Source organism: Arachis ipaensis, chromosome B2 (assembly GCF_059453495.1).
Source record: "Arachis ipaensis isolate K30076 ecotype BB chromosome B2, ASM5945349v1, whole genome shotgun sequence".
Lineage (NCBI taxonomy): Eukaryota > Viridiplantae > Streptophyta > Magnoliopsida > Fabales > Fabaceae > Arachis > Arachis ipaensis.
The window spans coordinates 64,520,856-64,530,803 of NC_142437.1; the positions used below are offsets into that span (position 1 = coordinate 64,520,856).

At 39.0% G+C, this 9,948-nt stretch overlaps 1 protein-coding gene across 1 annotated transcript; it reads left to right on the top strand.

Annotated features, from left to right (window-relative positions):
- The first annotated feature begins 2,820 nt into the window (after nucleotides 1–2,820).
- On the top strand, nucleotides 2,821–5,130 carry LOC148574165 (uncharacterized). Its single transcript, XM_088504450.1, has one exon. The coding sequence runs from the start codon at nucleotides 2,821–2,823 to the stop codon at nucleotides 5,128–5,130; it is 2,310 nt and encodes a 769-aa protein (XP_088360576.1).
- The last annotated feature ends 4,818 nt before the right edge of the window (nucleotides 5,131–9,948 follow it).

Here is a 9,948-nt window from a genome sequence, read left to right on the forward strand (position 1 = left end):
TAGGTGCCAGCTTAGGGACCTCTTGAATAGGTCAGGGCCTGGGATGTTGTATGTATATATATGTATATAGATATTATCTAGCTATATCTAGGGGTGTTCTAACTAAAAGTCTATACTCTAATAAAGGCTAAATCATCGAATGTTGTTGACTCCTTGTGATGTATTTATGTGTGGTTGTTTATAACTGTTTTATCTGTTATCAATTGTGAATTGATTATGAATGATTCCGTCTATTAATCCAAACATTTTCAAAAAAAAAAATACCCTGCAAGTTAACTACGTTTTTAACAACGAATCAGGCTCATATGATAAATAATAGATAATAATTAGGAAGACAAATTGGTAGCGCTCAGTTTCTGGTATGATCTAGACATATTGAAAATTGGGTCGTTACAATTTGGTATCAGAGTAGTTCGTTCCCAGTTGAGCCTGGGGAGTGGACTGACTATGCTTTACTGCATACTCTGCTTGTATGTCTCATGCTGTTAGGGTATCTTTAAGATACATTGGGCATGAATGTCTATGAGTGCTCATTTTGGGAATGTTTGTGCCTAGCTTGAGATATTAAGACTGATCACCTTAAGGTTGATTGTTTGGTGCGAATAAGACCTCAATGACTGTGGATAGGCATGGTTTAATCGAGCTCCGAACGATGAATCGACGTGAGCCACAGCTATCTTCATTGCTGTTATGAATCTTAATGGCTATGGATGTGTGAGATTTGGATGCTATCAGCAACGGACCGATCTCTTCGTCAGGATGGCTTGAAGGAAATAAACCGCTTAAAGATGGATTTCTTGCACGTGGCTGAAATTTTGAGGGCAAAATTTTCTTTTAGGAGGGTAGAATGTAACAACCATGATTTTCGAGTACATGAGATCTTTTCTGAAAGTACAGATTTCTCCGGAAGATCAGTAAAGGGAACACCTCTGCTGTATCATCAAGCATCTCAATCCTCATTGTCATTATGTTATCCTTAAGCTAGAACCTTTTCTGAGGCAAGCTCGATAATGTAGTCCCGAAGAACCTAGTTTTTGAACCGTATCGATTAAGAGTTTTGATTCTAGTTTTCGTAAATAGTCTCAGTTTGATGAACCGGACTCAATTCATGATAGAAGAGAGATAATAGTATAATATTAGTATTATATTAGTATCAGAAAATGCTTGTATGACATTATAAGGTTACCTGGTCTGTTTTTGTTAAAAACAGAAAATCGGTTTAACCGGGTTTACGGTTTACTGGTGCAGCTTAGCACCAGCACTCTCTGATGAATTTAGCAATTCTAAGGCCTCATTATACATGTTCTATTCTCATAATAAATATGTTACTAGTGTCATTTATTCTAGTAGCTCAGAAAATAATTTTTAGAGATGTTTTTACATGTGTTCCGATACACCTAGTTTTATTAGTTATACACCTGAGATATTTTAATATTATTTTAATCCACCTTCAAGCCAACCAATCAAAACTCACCCTACACCCCCCAAGACCTCCAAGGCTGTCTCATTTCATCATTTTGGCCGAAAATAACAAGAGAGAAAAGAGAGAAACTTTCATGAACACTTAATCTTCAAAGCTTGATTTCTTCTGAACTAAAACTCAAATCAAAACTCCGATTTCACCAAAATGATCCTCTCTTCTTCCTCTACATAACCATGTAACTTATCAAGGATGGAAATAAGGTGAGATGGCTGTTCCTTTCCCATTTCAATTCGGTTTTCAAGGAAAATCATGCAAAACATGTGTTTTCTTGATGTTTTTCCTTAGGAATCATGCTTAACTTGACTTGAGGGCCAAGAAACGTGAATTTCTAGCAAGTATAAGGTGAGATATCTCTTCCTAACATATTGAGTGAGATTTGGTCAGTTGAGAGTTTTTGGATTTAAAGTTGTTCTTGATGTGATTTAGGAGGAAAAAGTGCTAAAGGACCACCTGAAAGTCTAACATACCGGTGCACTATACTTGATGGGATATTTTCGCAGAGAAACGAATTTCTCCAAAACACCCAAATCTAACCGGCAAGTTTTTGGCGCCGTTGCCGGGGATTGATTAGATTGACAATGATTAAGTGAGGTGGTGATCTAGATCTAGCATTTTTATTTTCTGTTCCTTTAATTTTCAATTAACCCACTAACTGTTTGAATTTTTGCTTAAGCTAACTAAAACTTCATTCTAGCAATAGATTGAAGTGTCACTGATTTGTGTGTTTCTTATGTTCTGCTTGTATGTCAGGTACAAGAAGAAATACACCCATCTTTCATGAACAAGACGAAAGAACTCTTAGAAGGTTAAGAAGAGCTGAAAGAGGGAAAAATATTGTTGGAGAAGAGGAATCAGAAGAAGAATTCCAAGATATGGAGGAACATTCAACCAATCCACCAGGTGGAGTAGACAACAACAATAACAATCCACCCCAGAGGAGAGTTTTAGCTTCCTATACTTTTGCAAATCCTAGACATTGTGGAAGTAGCATCTTAACTCCAAATGTTAATGCAAACAATTTTGAACTAAAGCCACAACTCATCACTTTGGTTCAAAACAATTGCTCTTTTGGTGGAGGACCACTTGAAGATCCGAACCAACACCTATCCACCTTCTTGAGGATTTGTAACACTGTTAAAACTAATGGTGTGCCTCCTGACAGCTACAAGCTATTGCTATTCCCATTTTCTCTCAGAGACAAGGCCACTCAATGGTTGGAATCCTTTCCAAGAGACAGCATCAACAATTGGGATGATCTGGTAACCAAGTTCCTTGCCAAATTTTACCCACCTCAAAGGATCATAAGGTTGAAGACTGAGGTACAAACATTTACACAAATGGAGGCTGAACCCATCCATGAGGCATGGGAGAGATACAAAGCTCTAATCAGGAAATGTCCTTCTGAAATGTTCACTGAGTGGGATAAGCTGCAGAATTTCTATGAGGGCTTAACATTGAAATCTCAAGAAGCTTTGGATCATTCAGCTGGAGTTTCCTTGCAACTCATGAAAACTGCAGAGGAAGCTCAAAATCTCATTGATATGGTGGCTAACAACCAATATTTCTTTGCTCATCAAAGAAACCGCCAACCATCACAAAGAAGAGGAGTAATGGAGCTAGAAGGAGTGGACTCAATCTTGGCTCAAAACAAGATGATGCAGCAGCAAATTCAACAACAATTTGAACAAATGGCCAAGAGAATTGATAGTCTCCAAGTTGCAGCAGTTAACACTAGCCAACCATCAACCACATGGGGACAGAATGAAGACACTCAAGAAGAACAACAACAAGAGCAAGTACAGTATATGCACAACCAAGGACCAAATGAAGTGTATGGTGATACATACAATCCATCCTGGAAGAACCACCCAAACCTCATATGGGGAGATAATCATACCCAAAACCAACAACCATGGCAGAGGAACTCAAACCAAAACAACCCAAGAAGCAACCAAAACCACAACCAGCAGCAGACTAACCAAAACCCTTACAGAAAACCTCAAAACAACTACCCCAACCCCAACCAGTACCAATCTAATAACCAACCCACCAACCAAAATACCTACCATCCACCACCCACATCTCATAACCCACCTCAAGTATCACCTGAAGCCCAAAGAATCACTAACTTGGAGGCCGTGATAGACAAAATGTTAAAACACCAGGAAATAACAACCAAGAATCATGAAGCATCCCTGAAGAGCCTAGAGAGACAGATGGGGCAAATCTCCAAGCAGATTTCTCTTGAGAGACCCTCAAGCTCTCTGTCGAGTGACACAATTCCAAATCCACAGGAAGAATGCAAGGCGATACAATTAAGGAGTGGGAGAACATTGATGAGCAATAATGACACTACAAAGAAGCAAGCAGAGAGCAGCGAAAGTGCAATAGAAGATGAAGAGCAAACAAAGGCAGATGAAGCCAAGGATCAAGTTGTGATGCCAAGCAAGAGCACTGAGAAACTCAAAGAGAAGGACAACCAGCCACACGGTTCAACAGAGGTGACTCAGGGACAGCAGCAAATAGGAAAGAGCATCACACCTCCACTGCCATATCCCCAGAGGTTCAACAAAGAAACCAAGGACCAGCATTTTCACAAGTTCCTTGAGACTTTCAAAAAGCTGGAAATCAATGTTCCTTTTGCTGAAGCACTTGAGCAAATGCCTCTGTATGCCAAGTTTTTGAAGGAGCTTATCAACAAGAAAAGAAGTTGGGATGAGAAGGAAACCATACTGCTCACTGAGGAATGCAGGGCTTTGATTCAAAAAGGGTTTCCTCCTAAGCTTGAAGATCCAGGGAGCTTTTTGCTACCTTGCACCATTGGGGAATTAACCATCACTAAAGCAATGTGCGATCTAGGAGCAAGTATCAACTTAATACCATCCTCCTTGGTAAAAAAGCTGTATATAGAGGAAGTTAAACCAGTACAGATATCTCTAGAGCTAGTAGATAAGTCAACAGTATACCTCAGGGGTATGATTGAAAACCTTCTGGTCAAGGTGGACAATTTCATATACCCTGCAGATTTTGTGGTTCTAGATTCAGAAGGGGATGATGGTGACTCTATTATTCTGGGAAGGCCATTCTTGGCCACTGCTAGAGCTATCATAGACATAGAGGAAGGAGAATTAACTCTCAGAATGCATGATAAGAGTGTCACTCTGAAGGTGTTACCAGAAGCACAGTTTGGTAATGAGAAGAAAAACTATATGGAACTTGACAAGGAAGAATCTCAGTTAAAGGAAGAAAGCAACAAGGCAATTCACAACAACATTCCAAGGCAAAAGATTGTGCAAACTGATGAAGAAGTCCAAGAGAATATTAGAGTATTAGCCACTGAAAGGATGAAAGATCCCCAAGGTAAGCCTACGGCCAGAAATGAAAGGTCAACGAAAGAAAGGATAAAACGCAGAAACAAAACAAAAAGGGGTTGGAAGAACAGGAAGATTCCAACAGAGGGGCTTTCCAAAGGTGACAAAGTGCAATTAATATATCAACAACTGGGGGCAAGCCGACAGACTGATGACTATTACAATGTCAGCAACATACTCTCGTTGGAACATGCTGAAATTGAACACCAGAGAACAAAGAGGAGGATCACAGTCAGGGGAGACAAGTTGAGGCACTACAACCCTCAACCACCATAAAAGAAAGCTCCAATGTCAAGCTAGTGACAATAAAAGAGCGCTCCATGGGAGGCAACCCATGATTTAAGATTTATGTCATTTCAAATTCAATAAGTTATGATCATCTGAGCATGAAATTTATTTTCATAGACGTACTCAATGAATGCATGCAAAATTTTTTTTCATATGCTAAGACTTCTAAAGTTTGGTGTGCCTTCAAGCACACCAAACCAGTGTTGCAAACATTTTCATACTATATGCCTAGCATATGACCAAACACTAAGTTTGGTGTTTCTCTTCTCATGAAAAATAAAAAAAATCATGCATCAATGATCATACATTATCTCTTACTGAGACTTTTCAATTAAAAAGAAATCATACTCTATGATGTAGGCATCAATTGTGATTTAATACTAGCATCTCACATTTATCCCTTAAGCAAGATACAAGTTTGGTGTTCACCAAACTTTGATGCACGGATTTAGGGGCACAATTGATCCTTCATGAAAAAAAAAAGAGAGAGAAAAAGGAAAATTATGATGAAAACATCTCTTATAAACATTTGACCAAGAATGATATTGAGATTTCAATTTCACTAGTTGGAGGAAAAACCACATATTTTCAACTATATGACCAAACATTAAGTTTGGTGTCCTCCAAGGAAAGTCACGGTTCAAATGGATATAAGGAATGATAATTCATATAGTGTTAATGAAAAGAAGCACTATTGCCACGGTTTAATATAGCTAATGTGTGTTGTCTTGTTGTGATGACTAGATGGTCAAAGAACACTTTATGAAAGAGACAAGACAAAGGAAAGCATAGCATGAGGACAAAATCTCATCACATGCTTCAAAAAGAGAATCTGCCACTCCTTGAGATGATCACGGCAAAGACAATTGAAGAAGCAAGCTTTGTCTTCATTCACCCTTACATGCACACCTTTGATTCACATAGTATCTAATTGCATCCTAGCCCTTCATTGTTCATTTAAATAACATACCACCTCCAAGCCATGCATGTGACCGAATCCTTGCACTCCAACCATTTAAACTTCCCTTCATCATTTCTCATCATAACAAGCTCTGCCTCAAATTTCATCTTTCTCCAAGACACACATCAAAATCTCTAACATTCTTCACACTCCCTTTAACCTCAAGAGTCTCAAACAACCAAGTGATCATGGCCTCTTCCTCAAGAACCAAACGAAGAAGAGGGAAAGATCCCATGGTGGAGGAGAGCACCCCTGAATATGACCAATGGAGATTCAAATCTCGATACCATCAGATGCAAATTGAATGGATGAATCAGAAGAAGATATATCCAGAAATTCCACTCTGGCTGCCGGATGATGGATGCCAAGAAATGAAGGACAAAATTCGAAAGAGGAGGTGGGAGGAACTCATATCACCAATCACCCGAATCAATGCTAATATCATAAGAGAATTCTATGCCAATGTCTCAAGGCTTGACATGAGTGAGGCCCCAACATACAAGAGCTATGTGCGGGGAGTGGAAGTAGATTTTAGCTCGGATGCAATCAAAAAAGTCTTGGGACTAAAATCAGTTCGCTTTAGTGAACCGGGATACCACCAAAGGGTAAATGGTGATCCGGATTATGATGGGATTGCTAGAGATATTTGTATGGAAAACTCAGAGTGGGAAGGAGATGACAAGAATATACAAGTATTTGAAGAGAGTTAACCTTACCCCGGAAGCAAAGGGATGGTATGAGTTGTTGAAAAGATCAATTCTGGGCACAGTAAACACCTCAGAAGTTAACAAGAATAGAGCTATTATGTTGCATTGCATAATTGTGGGAGGAGAGGTAAAAGTTCATAAAATTCTGGCAAAGGACATTCAAAAGCTGGCTGAGAAGAATTCGGCCGGATCTTGGTTGTACTATCCGAGTACTATTTGGAGGTTGTGTGCAAAGGCTAAAGTTCCAATGGAAGAGGAGAATCCAATGTGGTTAAGCCAAGGCATGCCTATAACCATTGAAAGAATGATGATGACCCCTGAAGCACATCAAGGCCGAAGACCACATGGAAGAAGGGAAAGAGAGGAACCAATGGAGGGAGAAGAATTACAAGAGGAAGAAGAGCCACAAGAAGAGGAGGAACAGCAGCACATTCCTCTACATAACAATCTGGACATGACTCAAATGCAGGAAGCAATTGGAAGATTATCACAACAGTACATGAGAATTCAAGAAAGGCAAGAGGAATACCATTCACTGTACATGAAAAACCAACAAGCACAAGAAGAACGGGAGCTAAGAATGATGAACAAACAAAGTGAATTCGAGTCAAGATTCCTTGTGATGCAAGAAGAACATGCTTTTCAATCTCATGAATCATTTGGAAAGTTGGAACAAATGCAAGCTGAAAATTTGAGGGCTCTCAAAGAGTTCACAACACTCCAAGATGCAAGATATGAAGTCCAAGCCGACTACAACATAAATAGTCAAATCAAGCTGAACTATATTGGAGAGCATCTGCAAAACATGGATCCAGCTTTTCCAACCTTTGATGAATTCTTCAAAAGGAGAAGTGAGATAGAAGTAAGCAATGCAATGAAGCTTGAAGATAGAGTAGAGGAAGCAATGAATAGAGCTGGGTTCTGGCGGGATCAACAGACAACAGACATGGACACAGGGAACACCAGCAACCAGGTGTATGAAAGAAGAAAGAAAAAGCATGACAAATAAAAGGTGGACTTGCTCCTTGTTCAGCACTAAGAAAGCATGCATTGTGTCTGTTATAAGTGGTCCTTGCATCTTTAAGAAGTTGTCATAATTAATAGTCTGTGCATCTTGTTTGTTACTCTTAGAATAAGTAAGCTAGTCTATGTGTGTGCTTGTGTGTTTACTTTCACTAAACAAAAAGCATGCTTTGTCCCCTGCATTTTCAATTCAATAAAAGAAATGTTTGAATGTGAAGTGAGATAGTTCTCTGTTAGATAGAAGTAAAATAAAAGTAAGTGGTGGTATGTGTGTGATTGTATAATAGCTCACCTTTAATGAATAAGAACACTAGGATGTCTCCTCTTAAGTAGAAAGTAGCTACTGTCTATGAATCTCTATCGAATAAAAATCCTTGGTTAGGAAGAAAAACAAAAAGAAAGAAAAAAGGGGAGAAAAAGAAATAGCCAAGAAGTGGCAGAACAAAAGAAAAACAAAAAGAAACAAAGCTGGACACCAATAGCTTGAACCTTAGAATATATGCCTGTGGTGTCTTTGTATTAGGATCTGCTTGGATTATTAAGCTCTTTGGAGTGCATCAACACTTGATGACTTGGGTTAACTAACCCGGGATCATCAGCTGAAAGTCCACTATCAAGAGCAACCTAACTACAAGGCATTTAGTAGCCCAAAGAGGTGCTGGGCATTAATGTTCTAAGAAGGAATGTGAGCCAAGTGTCTATAGTGAATAATGTGTCAAGTATAAAGAAAAGGAAATGAACTTGCTACACATGACACTCAAATAAAGCTCATGAACAAGATAATAGCCAAGGATAAAGGAATAATGAGAGGTCATAGCAGTATGTTACTTGAAGCTTGAAAGAGGCTTTCTAGGCTTAAGAGTCAATAAGAGGTGAGTGTGTACATATCCACATAAAACCCCATGAACTATCAATAACACTCTACTAGCATGAACATCCTCTCCCATTTCATTCTTTCTTCTCAATAAATCATTTCTTGCTTGGGGACAAGCAAGCTTTAAGTTTGGTGTTGTGATGACAAGTCATCTTAGCCTAGTTTCACTAGCCTTTTTCTTTTGTTTTCAATTGAATTATGCACTTTTCTTGAGCCAAAAGCAAGCCAATTGGGTAGATTTTCATGTTTCCTTTGATTTAATCAACCATGTATGAATTCATGTTATTTCATGAGGTTTTATGCTATAATTGTCATATATTATGAAAGAATGAATATCTCATGATTTTGAGCATAGCTTTGATGTGTTTGGTTGATTAATGATAGGTGAAGAAAGCTTGGAGAAAGGTTGATGCAAGAAGGAATGGCTAGGAGGAATGACTTGAGTCTTGGATTAATTATGAACCAGGAAGCAAAAGCTGGACCAAAAGTTAGCCCCTAACTTTTTGGCTAACTTTTGGGCAAAAGCTGGAGCAAAAGTTAGCCCCTAACTTTTTGGCTAACTTTTGGGCAAAAGCTGGACCAAAAGTTAGCCCCTAACTTTCTGGCTAACTTTTGGGCAAAAGCTGGACCAAAAGTTAGACCCCTAACTTTTTGGCTAACTTTTGGCATGAAAAACACTCCCTGGATGCACCAAAAGTTTGCGCCAACGTTAGCCCCTAACTTTTTGGCTAACGTTGGCGCCTGAAAAACTCCCTGGGCTAGCAAAAGTTTGCACCAACGTTAGCCCCTAACTTTCTGGCTAACGTTGGCACCATGAATAACTAAGGGGAGGCCAACGTTGGAGCAAAAGTTAGACCCCTAACTTTTGCCCCAACGTTGGTATCAGCAAAACAAGGGTGCTGATGTGAAAAGTTGGAGCAAAAGTTAGACCCTAACTTTTACTCCAACTTTTACTCAAGCTTTCATGATTCCAACCCGGTTCAAATCGGTTCTTCTCCAAACTCCAAGAGCAAAGGCCCAATTGAAGGCTTGAAGACCATTTGAAGAAAGTGTATAAATAGATTAGAATTTAAGTTTTAGAACAGCTTTTCTTTGGAGTTTTCATAGAGAGTTTTCGGAAAGCTTTTGGTGTTGAGTGAATTTTAATTTCTAAGTCTCGGGGAAGGAGAATTGAATTCCCTTCCTCTTAGTTTTCTTGTCTTGAATTTCAATTACAATTGTCTTGGATCTTGGGTTGGAGA

Excerpts from the sequence above, each read along its gene's own strand:
- LOC148574165 (XM_088504450.1), top strand. The coding sequence starts at position 2,821 with ATGGAGGCTGAACCCATCCATGAGGCATGGGAGAGATACAAAGCTCTA.